The sequence below is a fragment of the Zonotrichia albicollis genome, chromosome 2 (assembly GCF_047830755.1).
Source record: "Zonotrichia albicollis isolate bZonAlb1 chromosome 2, bZonAlb1.hap1, whole genome shotgun sequence".
Classification (NCBI taxonomy): domain Eukaryota; kingdom Metazoa; phylum Chordata; class Aves; order Passeriformes; family Passerellidae; genus Zonotrichia; species Zonotrichia albicollis.
In genome coordinates, this window is record NC_133820.1 from 63941689 (window position 1) to 63961057 (window position 19369).

General features: G+C 38.1%; 1 protein-coding gene across 2 annotated transcripts; it reads right to left on the minus strand.

Moving 5' to 3' along the window:
* Window positions 1–1029: 1029 nt before the first annotated feature.
* On the minus strand, window positions 1030–19365 carry ALG5 (ALG5 dolichyl-phosphate beta-glucosyltransferase). Of its 2 annotated transcripts, XM_005482453.4 has the most exons (10): window positions 19231–19365; window positions 18072–18213; window positions 17197–17243; window positions 16439–16507; window positions 15149–15241; window positions 13527–13640; window positions 12164–12223; window positions 10489–10640; window positions 2652–2737; window positions 1030–1439 (listed from the first exon to the last, which is right to left on the minus strand). In XM_005482453.4, exons 1-10 carry the CDS (start codon window positions 19318–19320, stop codon window positions 1327–1329), a joined length of 966 nt encoding a protein of 321 aa, XP_005482510.1. In that variant the 5' UTR covers window positions 19321–19365; the 3' UTR covers window positions 1030–1326. The 2 variants fall into 2 exon arrangements, with proteins under 2 accessions (XP_005482510.1, XP_074391461.1); XM_074535360.1 differs by lacking the exon at window positions 16439–16507.
* Between the last annotated feature and the right edge of the window lie 4 nt (window positions 19366–19369).

A 19369-nucleotide genomic window follows, 5' to 3' on the forward strand; every position in this document is an offset into this window, starting at 1 on the left:
CCATTATAGGTCCCTTCCAACTCAAAATATTCTCTGATTCTGTGAATCCACACTGTAGCAGGTGTCCTGAGGAGCTGGTATTTTATTCTAGTAAGGACAATGAGAAGTGGTGATTGATTCTGCAGAAGTGACAGACATGTATCTGGACAAGGTAAGAGAACAAAGCCTGTGAAGTCAAACTGAATATATTTTTTGAGAATTTATTCCAGCACTTTATAGAAAACTGAGGTAACCCTAACAAAGGCAAAACCCAAGTCAGTATTACAGAAAGAGTAAGAAAAATCACCAGTGAATTTATATGTGAAAGTACAACCATACTATTCATTTTTTAAAGCTCTTCAAATTTGTACAAGTTTCAGGAAGACAGATTGGCTTAGATTGTTGGCAATTCACAGCTACTTTGAAAGCACAAATGAAACTGTTACTGTACTGTAATGCAGTGTGACATTAGTATGAAAGAGTCAAGACCCTCCCTCTGCCTCTGATCTCATTTGAAGCATGACAACATCAGACTGGCATTACTAATGCACAGGTCCCTAGTGTACACTGGGTCTCACTTTCGCATGCTCTGAGCTTTCCATACCCTTTTCACTACAGATCTGTAGATGTCAAGGACTCCTAGCCTTGAGCATGCACTACTAAGTACATATGAGCAAAACACATTTATAAAAGACATTTTTAAATTAAATGTGCTTTCTCTTGGACCTTCTACAGTCTGGAAAAGATCTGCAGTTGGATCTCAGGAAAACTATTTCAGCTTCAGACAAAAACATTTGGAATGTCAAGGGACTAATGGAAGTCCTGAGAACAACTTTATGAACATTACTGCTAGAATTCAGTAAAATCCATTAATGTTTCCCATAACATTGAATCTAAACATGCATCAGCATGAACCATGAATGATAATTCCAAGTTACAATATGTCCTAACATTTCCAGATATAACAGAAACAAATGGCTGTGGTCATTCACAACAGAACATTGCACAATGTCGAACAGAGTGCCTCTTTTTATAAGGAGATTCCAGATGGATGATGAGACAAAAGCAGATATATTTATTTGAATGAATTTATAAGAAATGTTAAAGCTGCTATTTAATAAAATAAAAACCTGATTACCACGTAAGAAAATCTTTTTGGAAATGCTTTCTTTTCTCAAAATGTAGAAATTCTCCACTGACAATCTTATAAAACACATACATGCTGGAAAAATGAAACATACAGAGGAGCAATGAAGAATTACCTCAGCTTTCACCACCACTTCACTTGATTGAAACTGTTCTTGTGTTCCATTAAGCATAATAATATATTTGGAAAATGTAAATAACCTAATTACATTTTTTTGCTTCAAGCTTCCAGGCACCAGTCATATATCGCAGTCGTATAAAAAGAAGATCCCTGCCCATCTGCAGCCAGCTCCAAAAGGGAACTAACTTAGAACCTGTGATTAATGAAGAAGAAAATCAGAATGACATTGTTAGGAAAAAAATCAGCACTGGCAAGACTCACATTTACGCAGTCACGAACCCTGCATTCTAAGCATACTCAGCCCCACAACCTAGATCTTAACATTAATAAAAAATACGTATTTTGAAAGCAATTGCTTTATAGTATTACATTATGCCATAGGTGAGACACTCTAGTTTGCAAGCAGCACAGCAATTCCATGTATGTGACAAGATGTGCACTGCTCCCCATGACAAGGCTTTGTTCAAGTAAATGGGAACCTGAGCACCAATAGCTAAGCAAATTATTTATCCAGCAGCTTTGGAGAGGAGGATCACCAGCTTGTCTTACAACAGTAATACGAAGGTACCTATCTTGAGGCAAGGCAAGGAACCCACACTACAAAACCAAGCCTTCCACCATCTCTGTTAATATCTGTGTTGGAAGGAACACATGGAACTGCACTGAAAGGAAACATTCACATGGAACTGCACTGAAAGGAAACATTCCTAGTAAAGCTGGCTCAGGACATTCTCTACTTGCACCTTTCATCATTACTACAGTTCATTACAATTTCTGTTGTCCAGGGGTTGTGTTGAAGAGATTTTAAAAAAGATAAAAAACATGAAAAGGGCAAAAAAATAGAGGAACCACATTTGATGTGGGAGAAGTGAGCCAAAGCAAGCAGAACCTCTTAAGCTGGTTCTGCACTGAAGAAATATGCATGGAGCTATACTTCTCAGTAACTTAGTGGCAGAGACCTCCCTACAGGTCTGAAACAATATCACATTTTAAGAAGACATGGTACTCTAGAGGAAGCCTTAGTAGCTGAGAATTTTGTAAGGCAAGATACAGTGAAATGGAATTTAATCAGTAAGTGGTGATGGTCAGACTCCCTGCACAGTGTTTTGAAATTGCACTGATTTATTGACACATTACAGCAAGAAGACATGCCAAAACAGTGTTTTGTCCTAGAATTGTAATTTCTTACTTTTGTCTCCAGTGGGACTGCAGTTTCTCTGCCATGTTACCCCTTCACATACACTTTCTGTACCAAGCCATAGCAATAGGCTGGCAAGGACACAAAATTCAGTATGGAAAGAAGACTGTGTGCTATCAAAACCAGGTAAATAGGGCAATAACCTTGGATCTATTATTCTGGATTGACACGTCAGGAATTTTGTAAGAACATGAACTATCTCCCCACCTTCTATTTCAGTCCAGTTGACAGCAACTTCTGCTATAGGTATTTTCAAGCGCTGGGCTATATAAAGAAGTTCCACATCAAATGCCCTGAAGAAGAACAGGAAATACCAAATATAATCACACATACTCCCAGATGAAAGACAGTGGAAATGTTAATTAAATGACTGTTCAGTTATGCAGTTGATACCAATGCTCCATGGGTCAGATACACATGGATGGGAAATTAATTTTCTTGACTAAACATCTCACAACATAGCCAAAATACAGACAACAATAACAATACTTCACTGTGTTCTGTATTTGAAGGTATAGATCAATCTGTGTTCAGTCCACTTCTTGCTTTTCCTTCTGTCACAATCACAATTTAAATGTTTTTGAAGACCATGAAGACCAAGCAGTCAAATGCACAGTGTCACTCCACATCTCTAGTAGTTTCATCAGAGGACATCTACCTGCTGTGGCTTTATGCTGATCTGATGGGTGCTCCTTTTATTTTCTCAGTCAAGGAACTCAAGGCAGCAGCACAGAAGTGAAAAATTATTTATGTTACCATGCACAACCGAATCCAAACAACAGTTTAGTGACCACTTAATGCACAATACAAAAACCCTCTTGAGAGAGACGTGGGGGTTTTTTTGGCTCGATTTTTTGCAGGTTGTACGGCAAAATTAATTGGGGCAGTGATCCTGCTGTGTCAAGTGCTCCTTCCTATTCACTTTGTCCAGAATGCACCTTAATCCTCTCAGCTGTCTGCACAGAGAATTGTCTGTGTTTCATTCCTGTAAATGCAGTCTCAAGTAGGCCTTCTGGCTCTGAAACACCAGACTTTTGATAAGCAACAAGTAGTTTGGCAGCTTTTAATGCCTGTTTAGAAATCAGCATATGAAACTGCCAGTAGCTACTACTGACAGGGTAGAACACAAATCACAATTAAGAAGATTCTGATAATTTGCCTTAAATTCTCGTTGCTGAATCAAAGACAGTTTTCTTTCAAAGTGAAAGAAAATATTTTGCCACTGGAGGAAATGTATGCAATAAAAGACCCCCAAAATTATTCATTCGTGCTTAAAGAGTTGCTTGAATTCACGTCTTTGGTAATTCCATTTAACACTAGAGAAAAGATGGAAAGGGACAAAGGGATCAAGAGCAGGCAGAAGACACACTTTAGCAGGTTGTTTGCCAAGTTCAGATGTTACTTCCTTCTACTCCAAGCCACCTTCTCCTTTCAAGAGGTGCATTTCTGTAAAACTATTAATAAATGCAACAACAGCAGCAGTCCACTCTGAAATGTGCACGTAGGTCTGACACACACAGGTAGGTTCCCCCTGCAGTGCAGACCACAGCACTGGATTCCACCAGGCTGCCTTGCTGGTGGAATCACAGGCACAGACCTGGACTCATGATCTCTGTGTACAGGACAGGAGAGCCACTGCTTCCACACGGGACAGCACTAAAACAAGCAAAGGCAGCACAGACAGATGTTATCTATAGAAGCTACAGCTATTGTGTACAGGGAATTTAGAGCTGCTTTGCAACTCCGATTTTGATTAGGACACAGGCCTTCTCACTGTCACCAAAAAAGTTAGAAGAATAAATTATTTTTTTACCTCAGTGAACTAAATCTGCTCCAAGCAGCCCTGTCATTTCACTGCTGTCTTTACATGAGGGTTGAATATTATTTTATTAATCACTCCATGGTCTCTTCTACTGAAGAGGCAGTATTTAATTTTTTGCTGACATTTTACATTTGTAAGCCAAAACCCCAATGTATTCACCTTTGAATGTTTATGAATCATGTGTATTAAGACTAAATCTAATTTTGTAATACTTACTTAAATGACTAAAAATCTTAAGAGACGCAGAATAATTGTCTGATGAATTAGACTGCATGAGCTGCTCTAAAAGTATTACATAAACTATTAGCCTAGTGAACTAATAGTTATTTGCAGTAATTCCTGTGGACAACTGATTACTGGAATGTCAGCACATACATCACAGAACAAGAACATTAAATAGTTCTGTGAACTACAGGGCTCAAAGTAAGAGATTAAAAACACAGGAATTAATCAGGTTGAACACTAATATTGTTACATGAGGTTGCCATTTGGGTAACAGTGAACATATCCTGAAATTAAAAAAAAAAAAAACAAGTATTCAAAACTGAAAGGAGAATGACTTCAGTAGAATACCATTGGGTTATTGTTTTTCATTCCTTTTCCCCACCACCTTTCAGTAAGCCAGAATGGTTAGTCAGGGAATACAGAGTGCAGTGTGCTCAATACAATGACAGCATTACAGGCACACTGCAGACCCCAGATCCAGATGATACAGAAGAACCATACAGAAGCCTCCACAGCCAGGATTAAACTTGGGTGTGTTAAATAGAGCCTACACTAGAGGAGATCAAAGCCACACCCATGGATGAGCTGTAAGTGCAATTCATGGGCCATTTGTGAGCAGTTAACCCGTGACAGAACCGCTCTCGAAAACAGCAAGATATTATTCACACCATGTACTTCATTCTGCTGCCTCTTGGGAGGGGGACACATAGATTCCAATCTAAGTATCCAGAGTTAGATAGCCAAAAATCTATGGTGTGAACGATTTCCCCATCTATTTCTAATAGTAGCTCCATGACTTGCTAATTACCACAAACATGTATTGTAAAGAAAAAATTCTCCATGTGGTTGTATTTTGGTTAATTGGGTCACAATTTAAGACAATGCTGGCTAAAATTCATCTGGAAACCAAGTTGGTAGGTGTTTAATTGAATTCAATCTTTTTAAACTGAATCCTTAAGACGCTAGAGCTTATAAAATATCTATCCTTAAAAATTATTCTGTATTTTAAAATTGCACTAGGACTCTTTATTTTTCTGATCCAGTATTATGTGTTTCAAAAAGGAAAATCAGATCTTCAGCTATAATGTTCTAACTGGAATTTACGAGCTTTGTACATGCAAGATATGTTTTTTCCAAGAAACTCTTAAAGGCAATGAAAACAGCAAATGGTCAAAGAAGTCTAACCATGAAACAAGATGCCAAGTGGACTAGACTGCCAGAACTGCCCTAGCTGAACTTGGGCTTTTGAAAGTCCACACCTCAGCCAAGAGCAGGACTTTTTAAAAGACATAACAGACAGAGTTAAAACAGCAAAAATATTTTTGCGTTGACTAGACACTCAAAAACAATTCTACTTGCCATGCACAAAACCAGGAAAAAAACAATTAATTCCACTGCTTGTGTTGGTCTACAAGGGCACAAAAGTGGAAAAAAAAATCCCTGCAGCAATATGAATGCTTATTTTTCTGTAACTTTTATATAGCAACTCATATTTAGAGATTAGTGACAAACTGGACAATCATTTTTTTTACCAGTTTCTTTCCCAGTTTTAAATGTGAAAAAGCCTGCCTTGTTCAGTGCACAAGGCAATTTTTATAGACAAAAGTAATAGCAACAATTTGATCTCTTCATTGATCTGCTGACTTGTACAATGCCATCATAAATTGCCACTTCACAAAAATACGTCCATCAAACCAGGATTAGAACTACATTTTGAATTTCCCCTCCTTTTATCATAAAGGTAGGACTGCAATTGCTATGTCTAGTTCTCCTAAGGTTAGACATTTTCCGGCTGGAAGAAAATTTATCTTTTTTTTTTTGTTGTCAGAAGAAATCAATGATCAAATTTAGGATAGGAAAACTCAGCCAGCGAGACCATTTAATTTTCCAGTATTTCTCCTGTGCATTAAAATTTAACATGAACAGTTACATCTTTTAGGTCAAGACCGTAGATGCAGAACTAGATCTTCTTTTATAGCCTGAAGTGACTAATTCCAACTGTCTCTGTTATGTTTTTATAAAATCTCTTTTAATTTTCTTTTAAGTTTTAAATTAAAAAATCTGCTCCATCCATTTCTGAAAAACAGATTAGCTATGTAATCAAATTCAGAATCTAAAACACAAAGCATATGCTCTCTGTTCAAAAGGCTGCTTTAATTTCAAACTAATGTCAAAACTTTGCTATTTAGAAAGTAAATTTCAGGAATGCTTCATTTATAGTCATATATACACAGCCAAAGGATAGTTAAACAAAAAAGACAATGAGAACATTTACCAAAAAAAGCCAGTTTAGGATGCAACTATCGAATGTATAAACACTTTGTAGTATCTATTAATTTTCAAATGCCTTCTAAAATTTAGGGTTAGATTAAAAAATATTCTAGGAAATATCTTGGTCTCTCTTTAAGAAGTGTTATGTGATCCTTATTGCCATAATAATAAAACTGTATTTTAACTTGTATGCTTCAGTTTCAAGATTTCTTAAATGTAAGCATCTATAAATCATATTCAGTGCAGCAAGAAGAAAAATTCTGGTCTGTTTTCTAGTATTTTTAATATTAAAGAGGTGATATTCACATCAATGTGCACTGGAATGGAAAAAGCATGGGGAAAGTATTAAGAAGTGAAGGTCTAAGCAGGTGGGAATTATTAGATAGCTGATTTTATAGTACTTTTGTATTAACTTGATGACTGAACATGTTATGCATCCATTTTACTCTAGGTGTTTTTTATAAGCATTTCACCTAGCACTGCAGTACCCCCACAAATCCAAGCCTGACTAAGGTTGAGCAGACAGCACAGACAATTTAGTTTGTGCAGAAGCCTGGGGTTCATTCCCTTCAGCAGCTCACCACACATTCCAGCACAGCAGCTGCGGAGCCCTTGGCAGGCTCAAGGACCAGGGTGCTTAACTCAGATGGCTTTCATCCTATTAAATCCAGCATCCTCCTCCATTATTCCCTGAACATCTGAGCACTGACAACACAGAGCTGAACACCCCTTCAAGTACCTAACAGACCTGCACCCCACTTGTGGGATTTTAAGAGTCAATGAGAATCAAACGTCCAATTCCTTGGAAGTCAAGGAGCCCCAGTGAAGTGACGTAGAAGCGGAAATAAATCCAGATTTCAGAGCCTGTTATCCAATACCAAGAGAGTGGTTCCTTGGCTACCCCTTGCTGATGGTTTCTGTATGAACAAGTTGCTTTGTGAGCCAGCTGGAGCCACATTGTTCCAGGTCAGCAGAAGTACAATTCCAACTACTATTTCTTATTCTTCTGTCTCCATATTCATGATATGTACAGAACCTCTATGGCACTAATGTCTAATCAGTTTGTATTTTCCTTTTTACACATGTTATGCAATGGAAAGATATCAGATTTGTTTAAAAAGAAGTTTCCAGCATTGAGCTATTTCAGATTTTACACAATTACATACAAAGAAATCTAATGCTATGGGATGAATGTTTGATGTCCCTATATAATTTCCATTGCAATTATCCTAACTGTTTGTACAACATTGACATTTCACTTAGGACTATCATTTCCCTGAATATATGCACTCTCCCCACACACTTATACCTCCCCATCTCCCAGTTTATTTCCAGATCTTTGTAGTATTAACTGGGAAAGGGACAATACTTGATTTGTGCACTGACATGCTATCTTCCAGTTACAGAGGCTGAATGACTAGCTATGGAGCAGAAAAGTAACTTTTGAGACTTTTGAGGTTTTTTTCTTCAGCAGTGGCAATAATCTGAGTTTTGCTCCTCTAAGAGGGTTTAATTTTCCACACACCTTGCCAAAGATTTTGATCTTGAAATCTCTACTGTTCTGTCAGATTTAGTATAAATTAGCCAATAAATATAAAAAAGAAGGCAGGTAAACACAAAGAGTGTTGATTGAGAGATGAGCATGAAACCAGAAAATACATTGCCAGTTTGTACAGAAGTAAACCAAATTTTAAAAGATCCAAAAACATCTATAGCTGTTTTAGGCAATTTCTGACTTATAATTATCTGAAGAGCTTATTTCTTGGAAGAACTTGAGTTGCTCTTTTCTTGACACACAAAACAAGCATTCTTCATCACTAACCAGCACATTTCAGATAAATAATAAAATATACAAGGGATTAGTTTATGGATTACTGTAGATAAAAGAGCAAGAATAGAAGGCTCATCTTCTAGTGGCACACACAAGGCTCAATGAATTAAGACATGAAGATCTGCCTGTATGTTCCACACCAACGGCCTAATTACTGTAAAATGTTAGCAATATTCCTTTTTCACTGCTTCTATTCCCGGATAACAGAGTACAGCACAATTGTTTTTACTCTTTCATTCTTTTGGTGCTAGATAATTGAAGTGGCAGAAGAAAGCTTGTTTTTATCTAGAAAACACTTCATATAACCAAAAAATATTATTACAAAAAAATCCTTAATTTTAAAAATGAATAAAATTTAGGATTGAATTTTTACAGCTGAAACTGATTATCCTCATCTACTTCTTTCAGTTTTCTTCTTGGAATACTTAATTTATAAAATGAAGTTAAATAAGACAATTTTGAGATGTGCACTTCTGGGCCTTGCATATGAGTTTAACCATTTATTACTAGTACTTAGAAAAATCCTGTATGTGAAATTTACAGAGCTTTATAGATCAAGACTGGGTTTGGAGGTAGCAGCACAAATCCTACTTCTGGCTCAGGCACAGTCTCCTTTGGTGCAATAAGCAACCCACTCAGGTGAGAAAGCAATTTTCTGACTCTTGACTGCTCAGTTCAATGCAACAATGGCTCTCTGTTCCACACGAGATCCGTGTGCCCAAACACCACCTTTGCAACTGCAGTCTGGAGGGGCAGTACAGCTGTCAGAGCTCAGCCTGAAACTATACACATTGGAATTGGCTAGGACTGTAGGATTGCACACAATCCTGTTTGTGTTTAGGAACATTGTTCAGCAGTTCTGCTCCCTGTCAAGCAAACAGAAGCCCATGAGAGATTTTCTTGAATGAAGACAATAGTTTGAAGAAGTTTGATTACACCTAATTAAACTATCCTTTTTAGCAAGGATTGTGGTATGGAAAATCTACAGAAATTATGATATTTGTGTGAAAATAGTGCTTCAGGCCCATAATAGCTGTCATGGCTGTATAACTCACATATGGGAACTGTTGCAGCTAAATTATAACTAAAGAAGCTCTAAAGTAATTAAAAAAAACCCACATAATTTTCAGTTTTCTGAAATTAAAGATATCTGTCAATGTTCCTCACATAAAATACTTCAGCAAGAAAGTAGTAAAGAATAAGCATTTGCTTTCACTTTACAGTCCTCAGCAATTACAAACAGCTTATCAGATATTGATTTTACATAAAATACTTTGGTTAAGCATTACTGAATTGTAATGTATAAAAAATAACACTGATAGGAGATTTGAATATGATTAATAACTCTTAACTTTCCTAATCATAACAACAGCTGCTGTCTGACTCTGCTTGTATGGCTTATATCTCTAAAAGGTAAGAGGACTCACAGAAATTGGGAGCGCATTACAGCACCATGAAAAACTGTTTGTTTGAAATTTCTTCTGGAGAAAGAAGAGTTCTTGGGATTTTCAGTTGTTTGAGGCCTTTTTGCCTCTTTTTCCCCTCTCCTCTTTCCTAATCAATTACCATGTCCTATGACAAGGCAAAACCAAAGTTTTTTATCCTACCTAGGGTTACATACATCTTTGGAGAAAAGAGAAATTAAATAAAGAATAAAATTAAATACCCAAGTACTTTGCTACAATGTATCTTAATAAGAACATAGAATTTCTAGCAATTACCAGGATACTTTAACATAACAAGAAATCAAAGTTGCCATGCAGGCAATACTATAATTGGCTGAGATGCACTACACAGACATCACATGCTTCATTGTAGCTGCAACACTAAAATTACTTTTTCAAACCCATGTTCAATTATAAAAAAACACCACCAACAAAAACAGAACAATTTACCAGCGTTCTATGTGAAGATTTGAGAAAGTCTGCAAGGCAGCTTGTCTGGTAAGAAGCTTAAATCCGCACTGTGTGTCCCGGATCTCTTTGACACAGAGAAACCACACCAGGAAGTGGAACCCATACATGAGGAGAGTTCGGAAGTAAGAGCGCTGTGGACAAAAGGCAAGAAGTTATCTGGCTTTATTTGAGGGATGAGTGAATTGTTTGAAGAGAGCAGTCTTACAGGACAGTAATCCTGTTTCATGATAGCTTTCAAAGTTTGTAAACTGGTTGTATTTTGCACCGGAATGAAAACAGAACTTAAAAATTGTTACAGTACAAACAAAATATTGGCTGAAAGAGAAATATTTTGATCTAGGGAAAAACTTGCCAGTCATGTGTATAGTCTAGGATAGGAGAAATCCAAGTTCCTTTTTCTCCTCTCCCCAGTTCAGAGCAGTTTTTCACTCAGGATTATGCCTTATTAAGTAAAGCAGGAACCTGCACCTGAATTTCAAATAATTAGTGGAACAGCCATAGTTATCTTCTGATTGATTCTTTGGAAGTATATAATGGACTAAGTGAAAACCAGGTCTAAAGTAAAGGCTGCTGTGCAAGACATTTTCTTTTATATTTCCAGCAATGTTACAGTCATCTCTTTTGTTCTTTTGCTTTCACAGATATATTTTATATTCCTGATATTTGTACCCAGCCTATTCATTGGTTACACTTGTGCTCCTGACATAATAATCATACAGATAAGTTTGGCCATGAACTCCAGAGGCTGGAGTCTGGATTTGCAGAGGTCCCTCTTAGTTTTTTATTCAAGACAGTTCCTAAACAACTAGAACTGTTGTTGGTAATGATCTACAAGAGGCTGAACATTACCAGTGTAACTTCTTTTGAACTTCTGTAACTATTTCAGTAGTTGTGTATATATTTTAGAATAATTTCAAGTACTAAACATCAGTATAAACAAAGCTTACTCTTGAGAACATTCGCCATGAAAAGCATGTCCAATGACGCTAAAAAATGAGCCCAGCAATGTGTCTGTTGCAATACACATTCCATGCCTGTGCTTTGTCAATTACTATCTGCCAAGACATCAGAAAATCAGATGCAAGATAAAGCCATGTGCCTCTGCATCACTGTTTATTACACAGGAGTCACACATAGAACAGTACTGTCCGTGTGTTCAAAACTCAAAAATTTTACTATGAGTAATACAGAAGACTTAAAACCACTTTCCCATGAATAGTGGTACTCTTCAAACAGCTGGCTGCTAATTATCCCTAACTCATTTTCAACAGGTTTCAAGATCTGCAGGCCAAGTTCTGGCACTGGAAGGAAATCAATAATAATGAACTCATCAGCTGCCTTCCCTTCGAGCCCCACTACTGGTTACTGGCTACCAATTCTGTCAGGGTTTAGAAGCTCTGCTTGTGAAATACTCTCAACTATAAAAATTAAATCCATAAATTGGAACACTAACTGAAATAACTTCAAAGTGCTTAAAATCTAGAACACATCCTTTGTATATGATGGAGGATATCCTGCATGTATGACAAGCTTCTCCTTACTTTTAGCTTCCATTCTTTAAAAAATATTGATTATCAACTTGCAAAACCTGTAGAGCAGAAACAAATAATGGAAATATTTGGTTATTAGCACACAGCAGGAAATGGAAACAAACCTTTGCTATTGAGTCCTTCTCCAGATGAGCTCTAGAACCACAGGAAATAGCCATCCCTTCCTGTACAGGAATATAAATTAATGAGTTGTTTCTTAAATAGTTATTATTTGAATTGGTGGAATCTTGTGTTGAGAACCATAAAATTAAAAAAAAAAAAACCAACTTCAAAGCAGTACACTTTTCAGCTTCCTGTAGGTGCACTTCTTCTACTGCTAGGTTTTGATGCTAAATCAGTCTTCTACAATTAAGAGACAATCTAAAGTTTATTACAATTTGCATAAGGTGCATGCAAATTGCCTCCATTTATTCAGGTCTTGTTTAGCTTTAAATTGTTTACTTTATGCACATTGCAAATGTTAGCAGCACAGATAAGTATGCAGCATTCCTAGGAACAAAGTGTTACAATGTACATTTTCCTTAAATATTGCATGATGGAAGCAATAACAGAATGAAGCACTTGTTGCACTGATATATCTTCAAACAAATAAAATGCCACGATGTCAACAAAAAATATAATCTCAAATTAAATCACCATGATCAAAACAAAAAGTTTAACACTATTCTCACACTACTTCTCACATAAAATCTCTCAAATCTACTCTATTTGAGGCCAGTATGGAGAACCAGCAGCTGCTGCAGCCCTGGTAGGGAAGAGCATCAGGGTCACATGCTGCCTGCTGGGTCCTGCACTTGTGGCTCTTGCACTCACAGGCTGTGACCCGTCCCACAGCTCTGTCTGTAAGGCTGCACATCTCTTCTAACGCTCTGGGAAACCAGCTACAAGCACCTCACCCGTCTGCATTTAAGCAGAAAATAAACCTCAGTTCTTTCAAGTCAAGCTCCCAAAAGAGAATGACTGTGCAGAGAGGTGTTCTTGTTCCACAGGTTCTTGAATTTTTGTTTACAATAAAAGTTCTTCCAAATACTGTCATTAAACTAAGGACCCTGAGAAAAGAAAACCTATATAAAAGAGGGTAGAATTAAGATGCACCCTTAAAGGTATACAGGATGACATCAGATAAAATGAAAAAACAAAACAGTTCACAAAGAGGAACTAAGTAGGCATCACATAGTATTTATACAGAACAGAACAATTTCAAACAATTTGCAGGAAGGATAAACAGCAAATAGAACATTCTGTACTGCCTTGGAGTAGGCACAATGGTGCAAAGGAGGTAAGAACTCAGTAAAAGCTCCTTCTGACAGCCCATTCTTGAGGCTTCTAACCTTACACTTAGATCTTCGGACTTACACCTAGATCTTCAAATAGATCTCAAAAAGTTTGAAGAGAGCTATAGAAGTCTATCTTGTGTATTAAAGTGTGCATGTGTATTGCAGAAAAAGCATGAGAATTTATACCCACAGGCCATGGCTGGAGATTCTTCAGACCTTCTTCTACTTTTTCAATATCTGCAAATTTTGTAGCTCCATCTGCGTCAGCCATAAGGATTGTTTTCCCCCGAGAACTAAAGACACCCTGCAATGAAAATAGTCAATACAAAAATCAACGCCTTTGTAATCAAGTATTTGTCATAAGCTAGGTGCAAGACACTCCAAAAACCTATGTAGTAACGAAACAGTGATATCTCTCAGATTCCACACAGCAGGTGCATCTTAATATTCTGCTACTAACAGTAATTTACCTATTTATATGGTACTAACATCTAGAGACTTCACACTCTGAGTGTCCACAGTGACAGACAATGCATGAACATGAAAGGCTAACAATCCTTCTCAGGAAAACCTAAATCTAAAAGGCAACAAGTTGCTACAGTCAGCTCTAGAGGGGAGCATGAAGAAGCAGTGATTAGCAATTGCCACTGCAGTGGGTGGCTTTTCTTGGTCACATGCACTGCGGAAAGGAGGATGCAGCACGAGTTTTTCCTAACACCGTTTCATGAAAATTCAAGAGCTATTTCTCAAAACTAATTTAAGACTAAGTCTCAAGTCATAGTACCACTGCAAAACACTTGTGATGCACAGGTTTCACAGCTTAATTTGCTATATGCTTGGTCAGAAATATTTCATAATTTTTGAAGGGGTCCAGACAGGAAAACAATTAGCAGTACATGCAACAGAAGTACTGTTGCAACCAAGCATGTGTGCATCTGGAAAAGCCTGTCAAGGAAGTAGCTGTACACACATCCACTCTACATCATGCATTGTAAAAGTATATCACACAGAAAACTGTTCTCCTTCTCTCGGAATAACTTCAAATTTGTATCTCTTATAACAGTTCCATATGTTCCAATATTATGTTCTCTCAATTTCCAATAGTTATTAATTTTTCATAAAAAATAAACTGACATACTAAAGACAGAGCTGAAAATACAGATAAAGACACATCACTGACAATCCATAGATGATATCACCCTTTTTCAGAAAAGCAAGGTGTCATACATCGTAGGAATACAATGTTCCTTCTAAATGTTTCATATTTAGAACATGCTCATTTTATGATAATATCTATGTGAAAGCATGAATTGTGCTGTTTTGACTATCGAGTGTGGGTGATAGAACAAACTGTGCTGGATGAGTTCTTGTTTATCAGCCATGTTAAAAACCACAGCCATGACCTGGACAGTGAAGTTTGCCAATTTGACTCTATTTTGTCTACATAAGCTTAACTTTAATCTGTAACAGTTTTGGGTTATTTTTTTTTTTGTTGGCTTTTATAAATGCAAGTATATTTCTAAGTAGAACTAACATGATTATGAGATTCCAGCAGTTTTTTCCACTTTGAATTCTTGTATTATAAAAAAGTCTTTGTTATTGATCTTTCTGGAAAGACAACACTGCTACCAAGATCTAAAACAGTCTTATTTTGAAAAATATTTTTGCTTTAATTTACAAAATCTGTACTCAGTTTTCTCCTAATCATTTTGTTAATGCATTGAATTCAAAATGTCAATCAGCACAGCTCTATCTTCTACATACTTTGGCACAGGTAGTTCAAACAGAGAAGGAGATGAAAGTATTAATTACCGTCCTGACTGCTCCCCCTTTCCCTCGATTTTTTTCCAAAGATATCACTCGCACTTTGTCACTTCCATATTTCTTGCAGTACTCCTTTGCAACCTGACAGATACACAAAAAGCGAGCATAAAACAAAACCAGGAACCAAAGGAGAAGTGTACATTTGCTCACCCTTCAAAAGAAAATAAATTAATAGCACAGAGCTATAACCACTTCAGTCGGCACAAATATATTGCCGGTGTTCGCTGGAGTCTGTTTGGGAAAATAAAAAACAGTTCACAGTCAAAACAAGAAGACTGAAGAAATGAAGTAATGTTCAATAAGAACAGGATATTTCCCTAAGCAATCTCAACTCCCATCCTCCCACCTCTAAAAAACTCAATCCTAATTTAATTTATATCATACTACTACAGACCTTTTCAATTAACACCAATAGTTCATAAAAGAAATACAATTTTCTATGACAGCCACCTATTTCTCACTTGTCTTGCTGCTATTTGAGGTTTTGAAGAAAAATTCATATTGACCTAAAACCCCATTCACACTGCAAGGATCTGAACATTTTGGTACATGCGGGGAAGAAAAAGCTTGAGTTTTCTTCTAATTTTTTCTAAAGGTTGTCTTGAGTCCTTTTAAGTCCAGAGGCCTGCAGACTTTGTATGCTCAGTTGAGAGAGATGGTAGAAAAAATGCACAGCAGTCAAAAACATATACCAGCAATCCTTAAAGCAATATACATTTCAGTGTCTACCTCAAACATCTTCCAAGCAGTAGAAAAAAAACCCCACAAGCTGGCTAGCCTTCCTTGTCAGTGACATACATCAAAAGCAGAAGAAAACAGAACTATTTTGAAAATACTGCTACTGGCACATGGATTTTTAAATTAACAATCCCACAAAGGGAAAGAACTGTGTCACCTGTTCTGTCAATCACAGTATGAATGAGATCTTTTAAAAGACTTTTTAGCTTCCTCAAATTCATATTTACATCATCACTATGCACATGTAGAGTACTTCAAGTGAAATTTCTTGAAGTTAGGATTAGAATTCTTAGAAGCTCAGCTGCAGGAAAATGGCTGTCACAGTTGCTAATCAAGAAAACTAGAATTTGCAAAACAATAGTATGTGTATTCATCTGCAGATGCACCATCCACGATGCAACAACAGAGGCAATTCAGAAATGTGAACTTCAACTGTCAACCAAAATATAAATATAGACCACTGGTGTATTCCACAAATATACAAAAATCCAAACAAAATTCATGCCTCTGATTGCTTGGGAAGACATTACTTTTTCTTACCTTTGCAGTTTGATCTTTACTACCATCATTAACCACTATCACTTCATAAGTGAATGAAGGATCTTGTTTCTTGAAAATAAAAGCAGAAATAATGCATTTTGTTTCAATTTCATGCAATTTGTTAAGTAGGCAGTAGGCCTTTCAAATGTCATTATTCTTTTCTCCCTAGAAGTCATTCATAGGTGCCAACAGATACTAATATGATGCAGTAAATTTGTTAAGAAGACATAATTACAGAATTTTGCCATTTTTGACGCAGATACCGTTACACTGGGTTGTCATGCTACCATCTACAACTGAAAAATCCTGAAAAACTGAATTTAGCTGTAGAAGATGGAAGCTTAGAAAAACATCACTTTTAAGAAAGCCCAAACAAAACAAAATCCAAACTTTCACAATGAGCTTCTTACTCAAAGAACAAATCCTAATGAAGAACAGATGCTTATGAAACTTGCTGGAACAAACCAGGACTTAGCTTAGAAAGTTAAATGCATGGTTAATCCTTAGCTCTGTCTTGGGCAGATTTCATGCATATCAAGATTATTTCATCCTACAGTAGCACATTAAATTTTTACTTAATTTAAAAATCCTTTCTGGCACTCAATCTAAAAATAACTGATAAGATACAGAAGCATTATTTCTAAATGGCCAAGTGCTACTGTTTTAATGTACACTAACATAACAAAGTGACTAGATCACTGACTTGTTATGCATAATACACAGAAAAACAATGAATTTTGAATGCAAAAAGAAAATACCTGTCTTTTTTCTAGATAATCCAAAGCTTCATCCATCATAAGTGGTACTAGAGAAAAGGTGGAGGAAGTCTGGTTAGCAGCTTATAACACCAAAAGCTGCAAAAGCAAGCTGAAAACAGCCACAAAGCAAGGCTAAGCAAATCAACTCTTTCATACAACACTACTTTCAGTAACCAAGCTTAGCAGCTGAACTCTAAGTGCTGCCCTTTCTGAATGCAGAAAGAACACTGAAGAAAATCACACATGATAAAAAGACAAGATAAAAATATTTTTTCTGAGGAACCAACTTTTCATTTTGAAGTATGTAATTCTCTACACAACATTAAAGGATAAAAACATTCTTTATGACTGAGCCTGTAAAACAGCACTGACTTTTATCTATTTAAGCAAGCTGTCAGCTTGTGCACTGCCACATCACTTTAGAGTTTGATTATTTCTATCACATTTAAATGCCTTCACTCAGTATCAGGTACTCCTATCTATGGCCAAACTAAACACAAACCAGTGAGATCATCACTTTTTCTGCTTGTCTGAAGCCGCTGTTGTCGTTTTAAAGAGTGGGAAGCTCTCAAATAAATGAAAAAAGTACTTTACTACTTCTTGCCTTGCAGCATTTGAAGGGGCAACGAACAGCCATTCTTCTGGGGTTCATTAAAATTAAGAGGACTCTTACAAGTGCCCCATGCTATTTTTAGCAGTAGAAATCAAGTTACACTATGCCTTAATTTTGAAATCCAAAGTAATTGGACTGTTTTCTGGAAACTGTGCCCAAAATCTGGCCTGCCAGAATCTACTGCTAACCCAACTGACCTCTGCATTATTACAGTAACAACAGACAGATTTTCTTCTTTTCCTGAAAACTAGAAAAATCTTACACCGGTTTTCCTCATTGTATGAAGGCACAACGACAGAGAGTTCTCTTGTAGCAGGATCATGTAAATTTGGTGCAGATCCTTTTCTGCACTCAGCATCTTCGTGGGGCATTGTTTTGGCAGTCACATGAGCGATTACACAAATCTGTGATGAAGAAGAAATGAAAAAAGTTGTCAGGCATTCTGTTAGAATCTTACCTATCTGTTAAATGCGCTACCAGTTACCAGAACTAAGTATATTTCAGTAACGAGGTGGGTCACTGTTGTGGAATTTCACACAGGACCAAAACCCTCTCATGCTGTTTGGTCACTCCCACTGTGATCACTGTCAGCATCATTGGCTTGCTGCTGTTTTTAACTGCAAAGCATGCAGGTGCCTCCAAAGTCGTGGTCCAAGCTCCTTCCCCAAGTAACCTTGAGCACAAAAGCAGGCGCCACCTCTGATCCCCACCAAGCCACTGAAATCAATGGCAAGGCTCACGACAGGCCAGCCCTATGTGCTTGCAAAACTAAGGCTCTGATTGCTTTATGCAAGGCTAAAAAAAGCGGCAGAACTTGGGTTCTGGAGCGCTTTTACTTGGTGGCACACGGAATCACTTAGGTTGAGAAAGAACTCTGAGATCACCGATGCCCCAACACCACCGTATCAATTAGACCACGGCACTGAGTGCCACGTCCAGTCTTTCCTTCAACACCTCCAGGACGGTGCCTCCGCCACCTGCCTGGGCAGGATGCATACGTGGCACTGCGGACAGGCAGCAGAATTTCGCTTTCCAGGGGGTCGATCTTCTTAATCTCGCAGGGCATTTCAGATAGGCAGACACACAGCCACTTCCCAAATGGTTAACGCGAAGGCGTTACCAGGACATTTCCCAACACGTACTCTAAGGCTGAAATGCTCTGTCTTGGTGCCCTTTGCCAGGTACGGCACCCCACGCCTTGCCGAAACACGCTGCCCGCACAACCCCCCGCACAAGCGCAGCCCTGCCGGCTTCTGCCGCCCGGCCCGGGCCGGCCCTGCCGCCTGCGGGACCGCGGGACCCCCGGGCAGGGCCGGGACTCCGGGCAGCGCCCCTGCCCCGCGCCTGGGGGCGGGCATCGAGCGGCCTCGCCCACCGCCCCCGCCACGGAGCCCCCCGGGCCCGCCATGCGCGGCTCTCACCAGGACGAGGAGGAAGGCGGCGAGGGCCGCCAGTGCCAGCGCGGCTGCGGGCAGGGACAGGGGCAGTGACGGGAGTGGCGGCAGCGCCATCGCCCGCGGCAGCCGCGGGGCCCCAGCGCGCCGCGACAGCGACGCGGAA

Excerpts from the sequence above, each read along its gene's own strand:
- ALG5 (XM_005482453.4), bottom strand. The coding sequence starts at position 19,320 with ATGGCGCTGCCGCCACTCCCGTCACTGCCCCTGTCCCTGCCCGCAGCC. Across the intron at positions 12,224-13,526 it reads AGAATCTCCAGCCATGGCCT|GAAGGGATGGCTATTTCCTG; the intron begins GTGGGTATAAAT and ends ATTCCTGTACAG. Across the intron at positions 1,440-2,651 it reads CAACTGGACTGAAATAGAAG|GTTCTAAGTTAGTTCCCTTT; the intron begins GTGGGGAGATAG and ends CATTAATCACAG.